This window comes from Puma concolor, chromosome D4 (genome assembly GCF_028749965.1).
Source record: "Puma concolor isolate L17-30 chromosome D4, mPumCon1.1.hap2, whole genome shotgun sequence".
In the NCBI taxonomy this organism is placed as follows: Eukaryota; Metazoa; Chordata; class Mammalia; order Carnivora; family Felidae; genus Puma; species Puma concolor.
Window position 1 is genome coordinate 67,456,812 of NC_141679.1, and position 20,683 is coordinate 67,477,494.

At 40.3% G+C, this 20,683-nt stretch overlaps 1 protein-coding gene across 5 annotated transcripts in view; it reads left to right on the forward strand.

Moving 5' to 3' along the window:
- SLC44A1 (solute carrier family 44 member 1) overlaps window positions 1–20,683 on the forward strand; it is a 202,905-nt gene that overhangs the window by 88,832 nt on the left and 93,390 nt on the right. For 3 of the 5 annotated variants that reach the window (XM_086683629.1, XM_086683631.1, XM_086683630.1), the window contains exons 4-5: window positions 6,705–6,841; window positions 20,046–20,139. In XM_086683629.1, the coding sequence (XP_086539755.1) occupies window positions 6,705–6,841; window positions 20,046–20,139 (231 nt within the window). The remainder of the gene's footprint in view (window positions 1–6,704; window positions 6,842–20,045; window positions 20,140–20,683) is intronic. The other 2 variants (XM_086683632.1, XM_086683633.1) reach the window with 1 other exon arrangement.

Below are 20,683 nucleotides of genomic sequence, written 5' to 3' on the forward strand. Positions count from 1 at the left end.
ACTTATTTTTGAGAGAGAGCGTGAGTGGGGGAGGGGCAGAGAGAGAGGGAGACACAGAATCTGAAGTAGGCTCCAGGCTCTGAGCTTTCAGCACAGAGCCCAATGTGGGGCTCAAACCCACTAACTGTGAGATCGTGACCTAAGCCAAAGTCAGATGCTCAACCGACTGAGCCACCCAGGAGCCCCTTTAATGTTTTATTTTGAGGGAGACAGAGTGTGATCAGGGGAGGAGCAGAGAGAGAGAGGGAGGCACAGAATCCAAAGCAGACTCCAGGCTCTGAGCTATAACACAGAGCCCCACATGGGGCTCAAACTCACAGACCACGAGACCATGACTTGAGCCGAAGTCAGACGCTCAACCGACTGAGCCACCCAGGCACCCCTATTTAAAAAAATTGTTTTTAATGTTTATTTTTGAGAGAGACAGAGCATGAGCAAGGAAGGGGTTAGAGAGAGAGACGCACACACACAGGATCCGAAGCAGGCTGCTGGCTCTGAGCTGTCACCACAGAGCCTGAGAGATGGCATTTTAGATAGGCAGCTGGGGGAGGCTTCATTGAGAGGGTGACTTTTGAGTCAAGACTGTAAGCAAGTGAGGGGGCTACCAGTAGCTGTGCTGGTCTCTGGAGAAAGAACACTCCAGGCAGAGAGAAGGGCTGAGGCCTGTAGGAGAGAGTAAGGCGAGTAAGCCTGAGAGCAAGGAACAGAAAGAAGACCTTGGGATGTAAGGTGAGAGCGGTAAACCTCTCAGAGTGTTGCTGTCTTACTCTGATTCCTGGGCTTCCTCACAGTTGGAAGCTGTTTTCACCTCTCAGTGCTGTGAATTTACCAGAAATGATCATGGAAGTTTCCCTTCTTAGCAGTTACCTGTGAACCTATGGAAGTGCTATAGTAGAAGGCTGCAGGCTGGTCAGTGCCCTTTGGAGGATGGTGAAGTACGTGCTGAGGCATCTCTATAACAAGTGCTACCTCTTTCTCGGGACATTTTTGCCTTTTTTTTTTTTAAGTTTATTTATTCATTTGGAGAGAGGGGGAACACAAGCAGGGGAGGGGGCAGAGAGAGAGGGAGAGAGTGAGTCCCAAGCAGGTTCTGCACTATCAGCACGGAGCCCGATGTGGGGCTCAAACTCACGAACCATGAGACCATGACCTATGCTGAAACCAAGAGTCGGACGCTTAACCGACTGAACCATGCAGGCTCCCCTTGCCTTTTCCTCATTAGGATTGGGAGGCAGTGGGAAAGTGGGGCATTGGCGGCCTCAACCTCAGGGGTCACGTTGCCCATAGTTCAGCTCCGCCCTTTTCTTCTGTTCCCTGGTCTGTGTTCTTGACGTCTTGGGGACATGGTGAACATTGCACAATTCTCTCAGCCACTATCTAGAGTTACAGTTTTGAAGACCAATCACTGCTTTCAGCTTGTTTCTCTCTTACCCCTTAGCTTTGTTGAAGAAAGTAGAGGGCAGGCGGGGTTTTAGTTAATTGTGTGTTGCATTAGTTGGTGTTGGGTTAGTTTGGGTTTTTTATTGGCTTTAGTGTGCAGACTATATACCTCTGTCCTTGTGTAAAGCACAGCCCGTCATGGGGCAGTTGGGCCCCACCCCGGGGTTGGGTGGGGGGGGGATGATGACTGGACTTGCCTTGCTGGCACCCCACGCAGGAAGTAAGAGGCCTCCTCTGGGCACAGTTCCACTGCGAGTGGAGCGGAGATCTAGGGCTCTCTGAAGCCTATATTTAGCAATAGGAGAAGCCTCTGCCAGGCTGTTGTGTTGTTCCTTTTGGTGTGATTCACTAATGGCAGCATACTCTGTGGAGAGGGGCTGTAAATTGTAAATTGATATGAGGTAATAATTGGCAAAATGATCAGACTCCATTTTTATTCTCCTCTGGGGAAAACACGTGTTAGGAATCACTAACGCAGAGGCGACGGACAGAGGGGTTTTTCAGCCAGCTTTCCAGCTTTAGTGCTGCAGTGCTTCCGTCCTGATTAGAGAGGACAGGAGCCAAATTTGGCAGGAGGTGGCCAGCAGACTGGTATCTGTTTGCCACTCTTTACTCCAAAAAGCCTTGCCGCAGAGTTGCCATGGCAGCAGGAGGCAACTGAAGGCAAAGGCTCAGCTCTGAAGCAGCGCCCCCTGGTGGCCCAGCCTTCCGCTCCCTGGCCTTGAACCCAAGGCGGGGGGCTCCGGGTGCTGTGGCTGTTGAAAGCGCATTCCCTAATGTAGTGGAGCTGTAAGGTCCTTCAGCTGTAAGGATGGCTGCCTCTTCTGTCCCCTGTTTCTCCTTGGGCATAGCCCTTTGATGTCCGATCCTGTAGTCCACCTTATCAAATTATTTGCTGTTCCTTAAATATGCTCTTTCATGCTTCTATACTTTTATACATGCAGTTTTCTCTGCCTAGAACGCTCCCTTCCCCATCTGTGTGGAAAATTCCTACTCATTGCCAAAGTGTGGCTTCAATACTGCCTCCTGCTCCGTAGTGCTTCCTCTAACCCCTTATGCTGTGTGCAGAATTACACTGTTTCCTCCACCATCTCAACCTTGCCTCATAGCAGAAATGACTGTTTTTGTTTCTTCTTCTCTAGACTGTAAATTATTTGTATTTAAGAACTGTTTTTTTTTTTTTAATGAATTTTGTATCTCCAGGAGTAGACTCATAATAACACTTAGTAGTGTTTGTTGAATGAATGAAGTGTCTTTGTGTCATCCTTTTTAATCCTTATCATGGGAGGGTTGCATACCATGTGGAGGACAGTACCGTGTTGTGTCCACGTAGGGCTTCAGAATCCTTGCTCTGGGGTTCCAGAGGGTTTAATCGGTGCCTGGGTGGCTCAGTTGGTTAAGCGTCCGATTTCAGCTCAGGTCATGATCTCATGGTTCATGAGTTCGAGCCCTGCGTCAGGCTCTCTCCTGACAGCCTGGAGCCTGCTTCGGAGTCTGTGTCTCCCCCTCTCTCTGTCCTTCTCCCCCTGGTGCTCTGTCTCTCTCTCTCTCAAAAATTAATAAACATTAAAAAAATAGTTGGATGCTCAACCGACTGAGCCACCCAAGTGCCCTTCACTTTCCATTTTAAGTTGGAAGAGCAGTGGCGGAAAGAGCAACACTTGGGAGTCGGGCACCCCAGGGTTCAAGTCATCAAGTCAGTATGGCTTTTGGTTATTTGTCCAGCTTGTCAGTCTCAGTTCCCTTTTGTTGAATTAGGATGTGTGAGGACAGTGCCTAAGATACTTTGTGGCCCAAAGTAAGTTCCCAGTAAATCTTACTTTCTCTACCGTGCCCTGTCTTCCTTGAAGAAAATGAAAGCAAAATAGAAGTGTAAAGCAGTTTTGAACCATCTCTGGCATCCTTATCTACATCAGCTCATTCTGTGTTCACTGCCTTGCTCTGAGCACAGCTTTAAACGTCACCTCTTTCTGTGCCTCTTGTCCCTTTTCCCGACCTTCCATGCTTTAGTGCCCTTCCTTTGCTTTACTGCCCTGTTTTCATCTTTGGTGCATCTGTCCCCGTGAGTTTACTGTGTATGTAGACATTTTATTTAGAACTCTCTCCTGTCCTGTCTTTTTGGGGATAACCTGTATTTCAAGAATTTCGATTTGAAATGAATTTATCTGTTTCTCTCCTTCAGTAGTTCCCAGGAGCTGTCTTGACTGTGATACATAGTTACGTGCCTTACCTGCTAGCCTCTATAATGTTCGCTTTACGGTTTAGTCTTAAGCATTTTTCGCTGTTCCTCTTAACGTTGAAGTTCCAAGCTCGCTTAGGCTGTTTTGCAGATCTCTTTGCAAATGTGTTCTTCTCAGTACCACGTGGTGATGCTGCAGGCCCCTGTCCTGTGTGCCAATGCCTGCAGGTATCTGGGCTGTTCAGCTTGTGAAGTGTTTTTCTCTTCCTTCTCTTTTAATCCCACTTTTGGTAGTTGATTCATTCCTGCTCCTCTACAGGATGTGGAACTGGAAGCTGTTTGTAAGTTATTAGTAGGTCCAGTAGAAGACTCCCTGAGAATGGCAATGAAAATTTGCTTTGGTTTCTCGGTTACCCGTGACAGTGGTTGGCTGTTTGTGAGAAGCCTTTTGGGAATGTTTTATGGCCTCCTACCTCGCATCTTGTGCTGTCAGTTTAAAAAAACCTACTTGGGGCGCCTGGGTGGCGCAGTCGGTTAAGCGTCCGACTTCAGCCCGGTCACGATCTCGCGGTCCGTGAGTTCGAGCCCCGCGTCGGGCTCTGGGCTGATGGCTCAGAGCCTGGAGCCTGTTTCCGATTCTGTGTCTCCCTCTCTCTCTGCCCCTCCCCCGTTCGTGCTCTGTCTCTCTCTGTCCCAAAAAAATAAATAAACGTTGGGAAAAAAAAAAAAATTATTAAAAAAAAAAAAAAGTAAAAAAACCTACTTATCAGTAGATTTGTTAGTTAATCTGGTCTGCCAGTGCCATGCTTACTTGAAAGTTGGCTATTTGTCTCCTTTCCAAAAAATGGAATTGCCGCATACAGTTCATTTTTGTTTGATGTGAAAACTGAAACTAATGTAAGGATTTATTTACCTGGCTAAAGGGCATTTTTCAATCAAAAGGCAAGAAGGGTACAGTTTTAATGAATCATAAAATTTGTCTGTTCGAGACATGCATTTTTCCTACTCTGTAAATATTCAGTTAAATGCCATTTAGTTAAAATTTAATTACGTAGGAACTTGTTGCCATGGATTGAATTGAACTTCAGAATGCTGGAAACAATATTGTAAGTTAATATAGAAAGGTTACAATGATTTATTATTTTGTAGGAAATATTTTGGGGATAGAGCAGGTTGTACATGGGATGAAACTCAGAAGGTCTAGGTTTGAATTCATGCACCTTCTAGCTCTCTTGGGCTACATAGTCATTCTCTGTGGAATGGTAATGGTTACAAAATACCTTTTTTTTTTTTTTTTTTTTTTTAAGTTTGGTGGTTTGTAGTTTATCCCTGACCTTCATGCTGGGTTCTTCGTCCCTGGTGCTTCTCCTGTGTGCAGTGTTACTCTACCTGCAAATACCTCTCAGGCCCCCATCCCCCTGATGTACACACTTCTTTTTTTATTTAATTTTTTTTCTGGTATCCTTTTATATATTGTCCATTCCAGCATATGTATTGACTTGATCTTTTTGCTTTTCCTTTTTCTCACCTAGTTCTTATATTTGGTTATATTTCCTGATTTGAATCCTATTTTATATAGCAATAGAACTTAACAATGTGGGAAAGGCTGTTGGCAGAGAGACAATTTCATAAAACCTTCCACGGACCCAGGCGAATGGAAACCAGCGCTGGAGGTTCTTTACCTCCTGTCTTGCATGAAAACATTCCTGCTTGTTTCCCCTCTGTTGATCCATAACGTTAGACTTTGCTTTTCTTAGTTAAGAGTATTCTTAGTTAAGAGTATTTCTTTTGGGGCAAATGATAACATCTGCAATCTTTATCATCTTTTCTACTTTTTAACATTTTTTAAAAAATGTTTATTTTTGAGAGAAAAAGTGAGAGAGAATGAGCAGGGGAAGGGCAGAGTGGGGTGGGCAGAGGATCTGAAGCAGACAGCAGGGAGCCCAACCAAAGCAGGGTTCCTGAGAATCCCACACCGAGAGATCATGACCTCAGCTGAAGTTGGACGCTTAATCCACTGAGCCACCCAGGGTCCCTACGGTTTAACATTTAAAAACAATCTGTTTCAGGGATGCCTGCGTGGCTCAGTTCATTGAGCGTCCGACTTCAGCTCAGGTCATGATCTCGCGGTTCGTGAGTTCGAGCCCCGCGTCGGGCTCTGTGATGACAGCTGGGATCCTGGAGCCTGCTTCAGATTCTGTGTCTCGCTCTCTCTCTGCCCCTCCCCTGCTCATGCTCTGTCTCTCTCTGTCTCAAAAATAAATAAAACATTAAAAAAAAAAAACCAATCTGTTTCAGTGTAATTTCTGGTTAATCTTCCTTTTCCTAAAACATGCATGTACAGAACACAAAAGGGATAATTTAAGATTTGAAGATTACTTTGTTGATATGTAATCGACCTTTTTAATAAATGATATTTACTGTAGTTATCTCACCTCAAAAGTCATTTCATTTACTAGAAAATGAGAATTCTGAAAAATGAAAGAAAGAAAATTAAAATTACTTTATTCTAACATCCAGAGATGACTGCAGATAACATGTTGGCATAATTCCCTCTAGTCTCCATTCAACATTACGTATTCAATTGTATGTAATTTTACAATTCATTTTTATAATTACATATTAATTAGCAAAAGTTTATATTTCATTTTTATAATTTTAAATTTTATATGTAATTATATATTAGCTAAAGCTTATACATAAACTATAATTCACATTATATAGCACTATTGGAATATTCTAGTAACTTTTAGGGCACAACCTTGACCAAAAAAAAAAAAAAGAAAACAAGTTAATTATCTAAAAAACTAAAATAGATAATTTCTAATTATGAACTACATTACAAAAATGTAAATATTAGAAAAATACATCATGACAAATAGGAGTCCTGCAATTCCTCCAGTCCCCACTGTTAACAGTATGTTTTCAAACAACCTGTGATTAGATTTCTGAATTGTTTGTTCATCTTTGACAAAATTTGGGAAGGGTATGGATGTTCTTTGCTTACAGGCTTGGTCAAATTAGGCAGTGAACCAGAATGTGTTTTTTGCAAAATAACATCTCAATATTTCTCTCCATGCTTTAGGTATGTGTTCTTTTTGGATCCATGCAATCTGGACTTGATAAACCGGAAGATCAAGTCCGTAGCGCTGTGTGTAACAGCATGTCCACGACAAGAACTGAAAACCCTGAGTGATGTTCAGAAGTTTGCAGAGATAAATGGTGAGGCATGAGGCCGTCCAAGTCCTCACCCCGGTCACTTACTCCCACCATGACATACTGTATGTTTGCATTCCAGTATAAATTTGTGCCGGTGTTAAATAAATCACCAAGGAACCTCAAAACGAAAAAGGGAATTGAAAGTCCTCCTGGACTTCCTTGATAAAAAAGATTATAGTCACCTGGGGAGCTTGTTAAAACTCCAGATTCCTAGGCTCCCCCCAGGGAAATTCTGACTGAGTAGGTCTTTGGGTTCTGGAAACTTGTATTTTTTTACAGATGTCTCATGTGATTTTGATGTCGCCTGTTTGAACATTTGGGAATGACTAGACTACTTTTTGTGAAATTGGTCTTTTTTTCTTTTTCTCTTCCTAAATACGAATTAAAAATTTTTTGATTAGTGTATTTTATTTTTGTCCCTGGATAACAATGTAATATATGTCTGTTACAGGAAATTTGGAAAATTCAGGGAAAAGAAAATGAATACCAAAAGTCCACCATCTTTCAATTGTGTTGGTGTGTTTTGCTTTTTTTAATTTAATATTATCTCATAACCATTTTTCTAAGAGTAAAGTTTTGAGAAACTTTGAGGTTAAACATATGGGAATTAGCTGAGAAAACAAGCATAGTCAATTTTCTAACCTAACTCCGCTCCCTTGGGTTTCTGATTTCCAGGTACTATCCTCAGTTCCCTCTGACTCGCCTCAGTTCTCTTCAGAGAATGTTATTTATAACCTCTCTTCCTGGAGGGCCACAAACTGATAGCCTGTGTTTGTGAACTTCCATGGGGTTTGATGTTTGCGCTCTGTGTGTTGGAGTCCTCAGAGCTGCCTTGGCCTCGCCTGGTTTACAGGCTGGTTCTGGTTCCTTGGAACAACGGCTGACTCAGCATCTGCCTCGTGTCACTTCTAGCTGGGCAGAGAGATAGCCTGGGAACGCAGCTACACATGCACCCCTAAGCAGCTTCAGAGTCTTCCTGAGGGGGTTGCTGGCCTTTTGAGAGCAGAAGGACTGCCGCCTTCTAGACTGGCACTGTTCCTGTCACTACTGCTCCAGGCCTCAGTGTGAGGTAGTAGGAAGCACATGAGATTAATATGACTCTGGATTCTACTTCTGCTGCTGTCGTTAACTGGTTCTGTAATGAGGGACAGAGAGCGTAGCCTCTCTGAACCCGTATTTCCTCATCTGAAAAAAGTGGATTAAAAACAACGCCCCCATCATAGGATTGTTGTGAGGATTTGATGAGACGATGCACAAATGATTGGCACTTGGTGGGCACTAAATAAAGAGGTACCAGCGACTCTTCAAGATCTCATTTATTCCCACATGATATCCTCACACAGACTGATTGGCTGAGTCTAATACTAGAACTGTCGGCCCTATCATTATCAAGTTTCTTAGGGAGAAATGAGTTATCCCTTACGGGTTTTTCTGAAATCTTAGGCAAGGTGAGCATACATGGTGCACTTTGGGAGGTGGTGGTGTTGAGTTGGCTTTGGAGTATAGGCTCTGGAACCAGATTATCTGGGTTCAAATGTTGGTCCTACCACTTACGAGCCATGAGACCTTAGGCAAGTTACGTGACCTCTGGTTGCCTCAGTTTCCCCATTTGTGAAGGAGATAATATTTGTACTAAAGCTGCCTCACAGGGTTGTTATAAGGACCTCAGACATGAAAAATGCTTAGAAGAGTGTGTGGCAAATGGTAAATTGCCAAAAAAAAAAAATAATAAGTATTGGTTACTGCTGTTATATTATTACTATTAATGTTATTATTCCCCCAATGGAAGGTAATAATCTTTCTGCCTCTAGTCTCTCTCTGCTTCTAGCCCCTGACATACTGCTGCCATATTAACATTGATAGAGCTTTAGTCATGTTAATCCCTTACTCAGAAGCCATCAGAGGTCACAAAATAAAATAAAACGTTATATATCTTACCTTGGCATTCAAAGCTATAATCTAGTGTCAAACTATCTTCTAACACGTTTTCTTGAACCCACTGGGTGTGAGTCTTGGTCCCTTGAACCTGACATGTCAGCTGGAGGGCCAGAAGAGAGTTAGTTTCTTGTCGACCGTATTGCCTGCTGTGATGATCCACTGGGGAGAAATGCCCCATGCAGCCTTGCTGGTATGTTTATTTCCAGGTCATTATCCTTCTAAGTGATTATGATACTGAATATGGCCTATTAAGGCCAGTTTATAAGACCTTTCTGGTGAGTTTTGCAGCTTTGTTTTTTTCACAGTCTTACACAAAGCAGGTGTTCAAGAATATTAATGAATAAATATTATTCCAGAAAACAGACTTCTTAAATTGGTGCCTAACTACACAGGCACCCTTAGGCTTTTCAGGCAGCTGTTTGCAAAATAAGTCAATGTGTTAGGCATAAAAAAAAGTATTAATAATGGCAGCATCAAGAAACACAGCAGTGGAGGATAGAGAAGATAAATATTTAAAAGGGAATAGAAAACTATGAAATTATAATAGAGAAGAGAGCCTTTGGTGGAGGGATATAAGTACCTTTATTTTAATAGTAACCCTAGGTTGAAAATTTTTAATTTCTTAAAAAAAATTCTGGATTATTCTTTGGATTGGTGACTTAAAACTGGGCCTGGTAAAGGGTGCCTGGGTGGCTCAGTCAGTTAAGTGTCTGACTTTGGCTCAGGTCATGATCTCATAGTTCGTGAGTTCGAGCCGCGCATCAGGCTCTGTGCTGACAGCTTGGACCCTAGAGCCTGCTTTGAATTCTGTTATCTCCCTCCCTCTGCCTCTCTCCTGCTCACACTTTGTTTCTCTCTCAAAAATAAACATTAAAAAACGTTAAAAAAACAAAACAAAAAAACAAAACTGGACCTGGTAAGATTTAATTCCAGTGTTACTGTATCTGAGAGAATTCTTTGTCTTTTCGCATTATCTTTTTTCCCCTTCTTTGTCTTTCCATCATTTGAGGTGCACATTGATTCGGAAGGAGCAGATGGTTTTTATAGTTATTTGTATCCACACGTTGTTAACAGCTACATTTCTGTTAGAAAATGCACAGGCCCTTTGACCTCACTTATACACATCAGAGAGGAATATCTTCAAGAGCTAATTTAGGTTTAAGTGGGGAATTTCCAAATCTGTAAGAGGGAATTGCTCAAAATCCATGACAGAGTCTGCATGTAAGAACAAACTCCAAAGCTCTTAGAAGAAAACATAGGGGAAACCTTCATGACGCTATACTGGCAATAATTTCTTGGATATGAACCGAAAGCTCGGTCAACAAAAGAAACAGCATAGGTAGACTGGACTACATCAAAATATAAAACTTCTGTGCATCCAAGGACACAGCAGCGTGAAAAGGTAATCCATAGAGTAGGAGAAAAGATTTGTAATTCATTTATTTGATAAAGGGTTAATACTCAAAATATATAAAGAATCCCTACATCTCAACAAGAAAGAAAGAAACAGACAAATAAACAACCCAATTAAAAAATGGCCAAAGGACTTGAATAGACATTTCTTCAAAGAAGATATATGATGGGCCAATAATAAGGACATGAAAAGATGCTCAACATGCTAATTGTATGGGAAATGCAAATGAAAACCATAGTGAGATACCACCTTACACCCATTAGGACAGCTTCTATTGAGAAAAAAATCACAAACACCACAAAACAGAAAATAACAGATGTTTGTGAGAGTACAGAGGAATTGGAATCTTTGTGCATTGTTGGTAGAAATAAAGAATTGTATGTCTGCAATGGAAAAGAGTTTGAAGTTTCCTTAAAAAATTAAAAATAGAATTAACACAGAGGATTTTTAGGGTGGTGAAAATACTTTGTATGATACTATAATAATGGATATATGTCACTATATATTTGTCCATGTATTTGTCCAAAATCCTGTTTGGGGTAGTAACTTTTTTTTTTTCTAATTTTTTTAATGTTTATTTTTGAGAAAGAGGGACAGACAGCATGAATGGGAAGGGGCAGAGAGAGAGAGGGGAAACAGAATCTGAAGCAGGCTTCAGGCTCTGAGCTGTCAGCACAGAGCCCAATGCAGGACTCGGACCCATGGATTGTGAGAACATGACCTGAGCTGAAGTTGGGTGCTTCACCCACCCAGGCGCCCCTGGGGTAGTAACTTTTTAAATGATAATTTTAAACCTTATTTGAAAACATAAGGTAGGGGCACCTGGGTGGCTCAGTGGGTTAAGCGCCCAACTCTTGATTTCAGCTCAGGTCACAATCTCATGTTTGTGGGTTTGAGCCCCACATCAGGCTTCATGCTGACAGCACAGAGCCTGCTTGGGATTCTCTCTCTTCCTCTCTCTTTGCCCCTCCTCCACTTGCGTGTGTGTGCACTCTCTCTCTCAATAAATAAACTTAAAAAAACTGTAAGGTAAAATAACATTTTTCTTACCAGACAGGAAGATAATACAAATCATTTTCAAAGAGTTTTAAGTTTCCATGACAACATTTGAGAGTGCTTTTTTAGTATTTACAACTATCCATTTGTATGAACTTTTATTACCTTTGCAAATTATTTAAAATCTTTTAAGGGAAAGCTAACTTAGGTTCCTAGAATAATGTTTGTAAGAAATGTATTTATTAGGAAACAAAATATTGCCTTAACTCTTTCTTGTAGACAAGAAAGAGGAGTTGTTTTCTTGGACCCTGAAGTTTGTAGAGCGCCTCTGTGGCATATGTCTGACCAGCACAGAAAATTTAGAAGAAGTAGCCGGACACTCGATTGGTTGTGTGGAGATGCTGCCACAGTACAAAGAGCTGTAAGAGGCGAGCAGAAGAATTTAGATAAACGTAAAAGTCGAAGTTCTGGTATGTGAGTTGTGTGGTAGGTGTGCAAGTGTACAATTTGTTAGTTTGGTTTGTAGTTTTTATATGATACAAATATAAATATGATGCTAGAGAATAAATTAAAAATTGCTTTTGAAAAAGTAAAATTGACAGGGTGCCTGGGTGGCTCACTTGGTTAAGTGCCCGACTTCAGCTCGGGTCATGATCTCGCAGCCTGTGGGTTTGAGCCCCGGGTCGGGCTCTGTGCTGACAGGTCAGAGCCTGGAGCCTGCTTCGGAATCTGTGTCTCCCTCTCTCCCCTTCCCCTCAAAAAGAAATAAACATGTAAAAAATTTAGAAACTAAAAAAAAAATTAAAATTGGCAAGTATCACAAGGACTCTGTACTAAGTGTCTTTGGTTCCTTATCATCTTCTGGCAGTAGTTTGTGCATGAGTTTCCTGTGGGGCAGGATCGTGCTTTTCCTTTCTGAATATCCAGGCCCTACCTCACATAGGAGCTCTTCATGTTTTTTGAAAGAAGGATGGATTGGGCTGCTCTCTTCCTCCCTATTGACACTTAACTAATTTCTCATTCTCTCAGCACACTGTATCCTTTGCTCGCTTCTGAATCTCTGTCCGTTGCCACCAGCGGGTAAATTGTTTACTTTCATTCTAACCAGAATTGACGTGAACCTTTGTTTATCTTCTTATTCATCTCTCAATAATCCATCTTATTCATTCATTTGTCTTTCCTAACCATACTATCCACCTGAATATTCATAACCTTTTCTTTTCTTGAGCCCTCTTGTTTTTCCTCTTTCCTAACCTTGTACCCTCCAGAGAAGACTGCAAACATCTGGTGAGAGCTTATACCTGAGTTATTCTCAGCAGAGCATGAATTCCGTCTCTCATATTACTTCCCTCCAGTTTCTGGTGAACAGGTTTCCTTCTTACTTACTTACTTACTTACTTACTTACTTACTTACTTTATTTATTTATTTGGAAACTCAAATAATGTATACAATGCCCCTCCCTCTGAAGCCAACTTCACCTTTATATGAGATTTTCATCTGAACCCAGCCTGGCCATGTGAGGCAGTGAAGGAGGTGGGGAGAGGGAGGTCGTGCCTGCTTGGACAGTCCCTTCCCTTCCTCTCTCCCCACCCTGAGTCTGGCCCATAGTTCATCCCTTGCTTTTCTCCACTGTCCCTGTTGTTCAGATCAATCAGGCTTGAGCCCTGCATTGTTTCATCATACCATTCATTGATACCCATTTTGTGCCATGCACAGAGCCAGATGCTTTGCAGGTCATTTTATTCTTTCCACTTGCAATCTAAAGTCTAAATAGCAGTTTAGAAATGAGAACAACCTGTAAGTTGTGGGCCCACTGCATGGTCTCAGTGGGTGCTAATATTTTACATGGAATAACTTATTATCTTTTACATTACTCTTATCAAACTTTTATAATATCTAATTTGTTTTCCCTAACACAGTAGTAAAATGGCAGAAATCTTATCTTCCTTCTTTGTGTCCCTTTTATAGCATGTGAGAAATCACTCCCATTACTGAGTGCTTCTTCAGTGTACCGTATTTTGTAGGAAGTCTGAGAGGTTTATGACCTACCGTTCACACCGTGTTAATGCTTTGAGTAGAGCCACGAAGGTGGGTGTTTTCTCAGTGATCATTGTTCTGTCTTTGAAAACCTCAAAGATTATGTGATGCATCAGATAAAATTCGTGAATATAAATAAGCCTTTGGTTATCATTATCTGGGTGTTACATTTAAAGTTAGTATCAATAGGGGTGCCTGGGTGACTCAGTCAGTTAAGCGTCATGACCTTCGGCTCAGGTCATGATCTCACGGTTCATGGGTTCAAGCCGTGTGTTGTGTTCTGTGCTGACAGCTCAGAGTCTGGAGCCTGCTTCAGATTCTGTGTCCCCCTGTCCCTCTGCCCCTTCCTCACTCACTCTCTGTCTCTCTTTCTCTCTCAAAAATAAATAAACATTAAAAAAAATTTTTTAGGGGCGCCTGGGTGAGGCAGTCGGTTAAGCGTCCGACTTCAGCCAGGTCACGATCTCACGGTCCGTAAGTTCGAGCCCCGCGTCGGGCTCTGGGCTGATGGCTCAGAGCCTGGAGCCTGTTTCCGATTCTGTGTCTCCCTCTCTCTCTGCCCCTCCCCCGTTCATGCTCTGTCTCTCTCTGTCCCAAAAATAAATAAACGTTGAAAAAAAAAAATTAAAAAAAAAATTTTTTTTAAATAAATAAAGCTAGTATCAATAGATGATCAGTATATTACCCTCTTTCTTACCAGTCCGTAACAATACAGCTTAAACCACAGAGTTAGTATTGATTCTTTTTCTTATAGTGAATCAAAAGATTGGACTTGATATCATTTATAAATAAAGAAAATGATCAACCCTAGCAACTGATTTAATTGCTTCCAAGTTCAGAAACCAGCAAGGGAAAAAAAAAAAATCCTTACATTTGATAGTGTAATTTTAAGTAATTCCTTCATTCAACAATTAAATGGGGCGCCTGGGTGGCTCAGTCGGTTAGGCGGCTGACTTCGGCTCAGGTCATCATCTCGCGGTCCGTGAGTTCGAGCCCCACGTCGGGCTCTGTGCTGACAGCTCAGAGCCTGGAGCCTGTTTCAGATTCTGTGTCTCCCTCTCTCTGACCCTCCCCCGTTCATGCTCTGTGTCTCTCTGTCTCAAAAATAAATAAATGTTAAAAAATAAAATAAAAAAAAACAACACCCATCAAGTGTGTGGCACAGAAACAAAGACAAGGTATGGTCCCCTTGTTTAGGCAGCTTGCATAATAGAAGACAAACTTTTCATTGTCCTCCACAATACCTAGAAGTCTTGCACATAGATTTCCAAAGTTAATTCATTTAGCAAATATTTATTGTGTGTGTAGTATGTGCCAATAGGAGTTGACAGATAATGTCACACCACCAGCTGGTTAATGGGGGCTTCTTGGGAATTTCAAATACGTCCATACTTTTTACTGGCTACTGAAAATTGCATTCTTCCTGCATATATATTTATATGTATCTGTATCTATCTATCTCTCTATATATACACACATACATGTACATATATATGCTTTCCTAGTTAGAGAGAAAGGGATTAAATTCATTGGACCTCATATAGCTATGTAATTTGTTTTTCATAATAAAAACTGTTCTGCATTGGGAGATTTTTATTAATTACGATTTTCTAAAGTATGTTTTCTCTTAATTTAGTATATCCTACAAATAATACTGTGATAACAAGTCAAGCAAAATGTTATTTTATTTATGTTTTGTTTAACAGAATTTTTTTAATGTTTATTTATTTTGAGAGAAAGAGAAGGCCGGCGGGGGGGGGGGGGGGGGGGGGCGGTGGGGGAAAGAAAGAGGGAGAGAGAAAATCCCAAGCAAGCTCTGTACTGCCAGCCCTGAGCCTGATGTGGGGCTCAACTCAGCAACCATGAGATCATGATCTGAGCCCCAAACCACGAATTGGACACTTAACTGGCTGAGCCACCCAGGTGCCCTGCAAATCAAGCAGAATTTTACAGCAAGAGTTAGCTTCCAACTTACCAACCCCATTTTGTATTTTTGTTTCAAATTGGTGTTTTAGACCAGTAGTTCCCATCTAAGGGTAATATTGCCACTGCATGCCCCCCCCCAACTTTCTACTCCCCACACTTAGCAGTGTTAGGAGACATTTTTGGTTGTCACAACTGAGTGAAGGGTTGCGGGGTGGGGGAGGGTCCTGGAATCTTGTGGATAGAGACCAAGGATACTGCTAAAAATCCTGCAATGCACAGGACAGCCCCTACAACCAAGAATTGCCCAGCTCAAAATGCCAGGGTTGAGAAGTCCTGTTTTATATAGTATAATTTATAGTGAATAGTGAAAAGCAAATAAACATTATATATAACACATAACACCAAAATAAGAGATTAAAAATAGTTATTTCATTTTTTTTTTCAATCAGGATGTGTGTTGTATGGCTCTTGACGTACTGCCTATGTACCAGGAGAGAGGGGTCCCACATATTTTGAAGACATAAGGTCCCAATTCTCAAAAGAGTGCACTTTCTAAAAGTAGAGATGATATGTAAGCTAAAAAATTGCAAAATAATATGCTAAGTTTTATAATAGAATGAAGCAGTAAGTAGATTTGGGTGCATCAGAGAAGGCTTACTGGAGGAGGTGAGGCTTGAGTAGTTTGTAGAATTCTGCTCAAACTGAACACTCAGATGGTATTTAGGAATGGACAGCCCATGCAGAGGGAACAGCATGTGAAAAAGCCTGAGAGCTTGTTAAACAGCAAGAATTGTAGGTAGTTATGTTTTGTTTTGTTTTTAATATTTTTAATGTTTTTTTGATTTATTTTTGAGAGAAAGAGAGCACAAGTGAGGGAGGGACAGAGAGGGAGAGGGGGACAGAGCATCAGAAGCAGGGTCCATACTGACAGCAGTGGGCCCAATGCGGGGCTTGAACTCATGAACCGTGAGATCATAACCTGAGCCGAAGTTGGACACTCAACCGACTGAGCCACCCAGGTGCCCCGTAAGTAGTTTATTATGTTAAGATGAGGCTGGAGTTCTAGGTAGAGGCCTGCTTTAGGAGAGCTTTGAAGCCAAGGAGTTGGAAATTATTCTGAGGGCAGGAATATTATACAACTAATGCCCATTTTACAAAGACCCTTCTCAAGGCTGTGTGCAGCATATAGAGGAGAAACCCTTTGGGAGAGTAGTTTGAACCAATAAGAGATTTTAAAGGTCTGAGATAGATAACTCATAGAAAGATCCAGTTGTCAGAACTTGGTTTCTTAAGTGTCTTGAAGGATATATGAAGACGATGGGTAAAGAAGAAGATATAGGATGACTTTCCATTTCAAATTCATGGGGATTTCATGGATGGTAGAGCCATTAACAAGGATGGAAAATACATGAAAGGAGGCAGAGCAGATTTGGAGAGTGGGTGATGGAGATGTCTTTTTTTTCCCCAAACATGTTGTTTTCGAGGTATCTGTGGAATGTATGTTTTTTTTGCCCAGGAGCTTATTGAATATTTGTCTGATTATGATTATTAGGAATTGCGCGGAAGAAGCATTGTGGCCTAAGAGTAGAGAATTTTATTTCTAAATTTGTCAGTGATTGCTTATAAGGCCTTGGAAGTATTACTTATTTTGTTTCATCTGTAGTGTTTGGAGCATGGTGATGGAAACATCCCTCTTAAGGGAGTTCTTATAAGTGATGTTGAGCTAAAGAATAAATAATTGAATATTATAAGGCACTTGAAAAATTATAGTAGTTAAACATTCTGGGGACTATAGCAACTGTTTACCAAGATAAATGTTTATATACCCAAGTTGGCATCCTAAGATCACTCATTTTGAATAACACTGGCTGAATTGCATGGATTGCCTCTGGTGTGGTTTAGATAAGCTTTTGTTTTTGGTTTTAGACTTCATTACTCAAGTATGGTTTTCCCTGCCTTTTGCATTAGAAGAAAAACTTTGTCTTACAGTTTCTGACCAAACCTCTTGTGCTAAGTATTGTTTATACCTTCACTTAAAAAAAAAAAAAAAAAAAAAAAAAAACACCTTAAAAGTGTTCACTGAAAATGAATTAGCTAACAAACATGAAAAGAAAAACAATTGTAACATGTTTGCCATTACTGGGTTATTTTAATGTTCTTCATTGAGGCTTCTCTGTCCATCAGCCTTTTGAGCAGGAAGCATTATAAAGTTTCTTCTGATTGTTACTACTAACACATTGTAAAGATCTTTTTCTTTTAATCTATTTAGTACAGGATCTATTTAGTACTGGCCTGTGTCCCAGAATACCATCAGAGATAAGGCTATTATCCTTTCATTGAGCATTATCCTGGGAAAGTATTTATAAAATTGAACTCTGTTGCACCTGCTGACCTCCTTTTTTAAATGAAGAAAGGGTGGGGACGGAGATTATGTTCACTGAATTCAGCAGAAGCAGTGTGTTTGACAGCACTGACACAGTGCTTTAGTTAGGGCCTTTCATATTGTGTAAATCGATTCCATCTTGGACTCTGAAAGAAAGAAGTTGACCATTCAGATCAGGAAGTTGATGATCACATTGGGTGCTCTGCGGTTATTGGCACAGTGGCTGGTTTTTTTCATGAGCAATCCTATAGTAGGACTCCCGGATATTTCAGGATTAATCTAAAATGTTTGCTTTTCACCGCTGCCATGTTTTCTCTAAAACTGCTGTAAATGGAATCTAGTGGCATTATCTTCAAACATGAAAGACTAATTTTAGAAGAGTTAGATATTTAATATTCATGCATATTTAATATGGCAAATAACATGCAAATTTAACTTAACTACAATAAGTCATTAAAATGGTAAAGAATGTTCAAAAACAGTTTCAGAAACTTAATTTCCTAGTGAGTCTGTCTTAAGAAGCTGAAGAAACTTAAGTGCCATGTAACTTTCAAGCGTCTCTTTAAAAAGATCTTACATTGTCCAATTACTTGAATTATCTTTATATAAAATAGATGCTACATGGTTTTATGACGTATGATATATATAGCCCACATATTTTTTTTAACTTTTTTTTTAATGTTTGTTTTTGAGAGAGAGAGAGACAGAGTGTGAGTGAGGGAAGGGCAGAGAAAGAGGGAGACACAGGATCTGAAGTAGACTTCAGGCTCCTAGCTGTCAGCATGTCAGCATGTCAGCAGGGAGCCCAACACGGGGCTCGAACTCACAAATCGGGAGATCATGACCTGAATCAGATCTTAACGGATTGAGCCATCCAGGCGCCCCTACAGCTGACATATTTAAATACCTGGCAGGTTTATTGCTGGTTTGGGGGCAGCATTACTGAATTAAATGCAGGTTTGTGGCTTTTTAAAAATTCTTTTGGTTGACAGGATAAGGTATAAATGAAATAAAACCACTCTCAAGTTTGTTTGTTATCCCAGCAAATCTTTTTTCTGTAGTCTCTTCTAGCTCTTTCTTACATCCTCACATGATATTTCTATAATTAGTTCAATGTTAAAACCTGCCATTTTCACCTCACATTTTATTTTAAACTTTTTCCAAGGTGGTACTATGTGAAACTTCATTGTTACTATAATATAAACACAAAGCTATTCTATTTATATTTAATAATAAAATATTTGGCCAAATTAGTAATCTGATAGGAACTGCAATTAATAAAATATAAACAGTTTACATGATAGAGTGCAGTAGGTCCTTAGCAAGATTAGGACTAGAGCCTAGGTCTTCTCAGTTAACGGTATTTATCGTTACAATGAACCTGACAGTATTCTCGTTGCTGTATTACAAAATCAGCAGGTCAGTAAAATAATACTTATCAAGGATTGGCTGGACTGCATCCGACTTTTACATATTATTTAGATTTGTATTAGCCACACAGACCAAGAAATAGATGGCTGTTTGCATAACCAACCTAGGATTGAATTTGAGCTTGTTTTAAACTCTCTGAAAGCTGAGAATTCTTTGATCAATTTGTTCAGTTTATTTACAGTTACTATTTACTGCCTTTAAAATAAGGAAAAAGAAACGTATTGTCTGAAAACATATGTGCCGTATGCAGTGCTTTTACATACTTAGTAATGGGAAGCATAGGAAAGAGGGACGTCATGTGTAGTTGAGGCAGGGTTTGTAGTCAGAGACACCTAGGGTTCAATTCCAGCTCTCCTTCCTAGTAGCTGGGTCATCTTGGGCAAGTTATATATCTTATCTTTTAGCCTCTATTTCGTCCTCTGTGAAGGAGGTGTAATAGCCCCTGCTTAATCAAGTTAAAGTAAACACATAATTAACATATGTATGGGGCGAGAGGAGAGCCCCTCCACCTAGTGACTTTCTGAGTTCCCAGTGTGTTGGAAAGAGGGGTCCATCTCCAATCCTTCTGCAGGGATGATAAACTTGCATGGGTATAGAACCAGCCCTGGAAATGGGCTGCTCTTGGCCTGACCCTCAGAAATGCTGGGGTGGGCCAAGATACTTGGCTTCTTCAACAGGAGAATTTTGTCATGTTTCTGTTGTTTGGTTGTTTGGAGATGTCCCTGGACATGGTTTGGTTAGTTATAATTAAAAGTTGACTCTTTAAGGGAAAAAAAAAATATATATATATATATATATATATAACATATATGGCAGACACTCAAGAAAGGTAGTTCTAGTACTTACTGTTATTATTACCCTGAGTATTATTAAACTTTGTACATAAATTGCGAGAGAGAAATTAGTTTTAAATGATTGAGGACTGATGCTAAAGACCAAGTCAGATTCTTATTAATTCTAGTGTTTAAAAGTTGTATATGTTGAGTTGATATTAACATACAAAATGAAATTACAGTGAATCCATGGGAGAATTTATTTAGGCTCTGTTCTGCCAGCTAACATACAGCTTTTCTTTCAACAGGCTCAGCACTGTGTAGCTACAACCTAAAGCCCTCTGAATATACTACATCTTCAAAAGCTTCTGTTCTTTGCCCCAAACTACCAGTTCCAGCGAGGTAACTTTTATTGTATTTTGTTAACTTGTGAATTTGTTTTTGTAGGTAGATTTTAAACTGTATATATTATTCTGAGAGAAAAGTCACTTGATGATACCTGTTGCTTATGACCAGTACTTATTTTTACAACAAGACTTAAAAAGTAGTAGTAGAAATGACAACATGTGTTTCATATCTTAAAACACACACAGAGACAAACAACTTTTCTCATTCTCAGATATTTTAAATTTCTTTGGGGGGCTCACTTTTTTTTTTTTTTTAATGCCATACTTTTTAAGTGTGGAGAACTGCTGAATCATTACAAAATCTGCAGTGAAATTAGAAGCCAAGTCTCACAGTCTCCAAAGATTCTCTGAAGTTGATTCCAGTAATACTTAGTGGGATTATTTTTTAATTTACTTTGTAAATTTAAAAAATATGCCAGATTATTCTCCATCCTTTATTTCAGGCTACATCTTTTAGGTACATTCTCTATAATAATATGCTGTTTGCCATATCTTATCCAAGGTCTTATTCAACAAATATTTATTATTAAGTACCTACT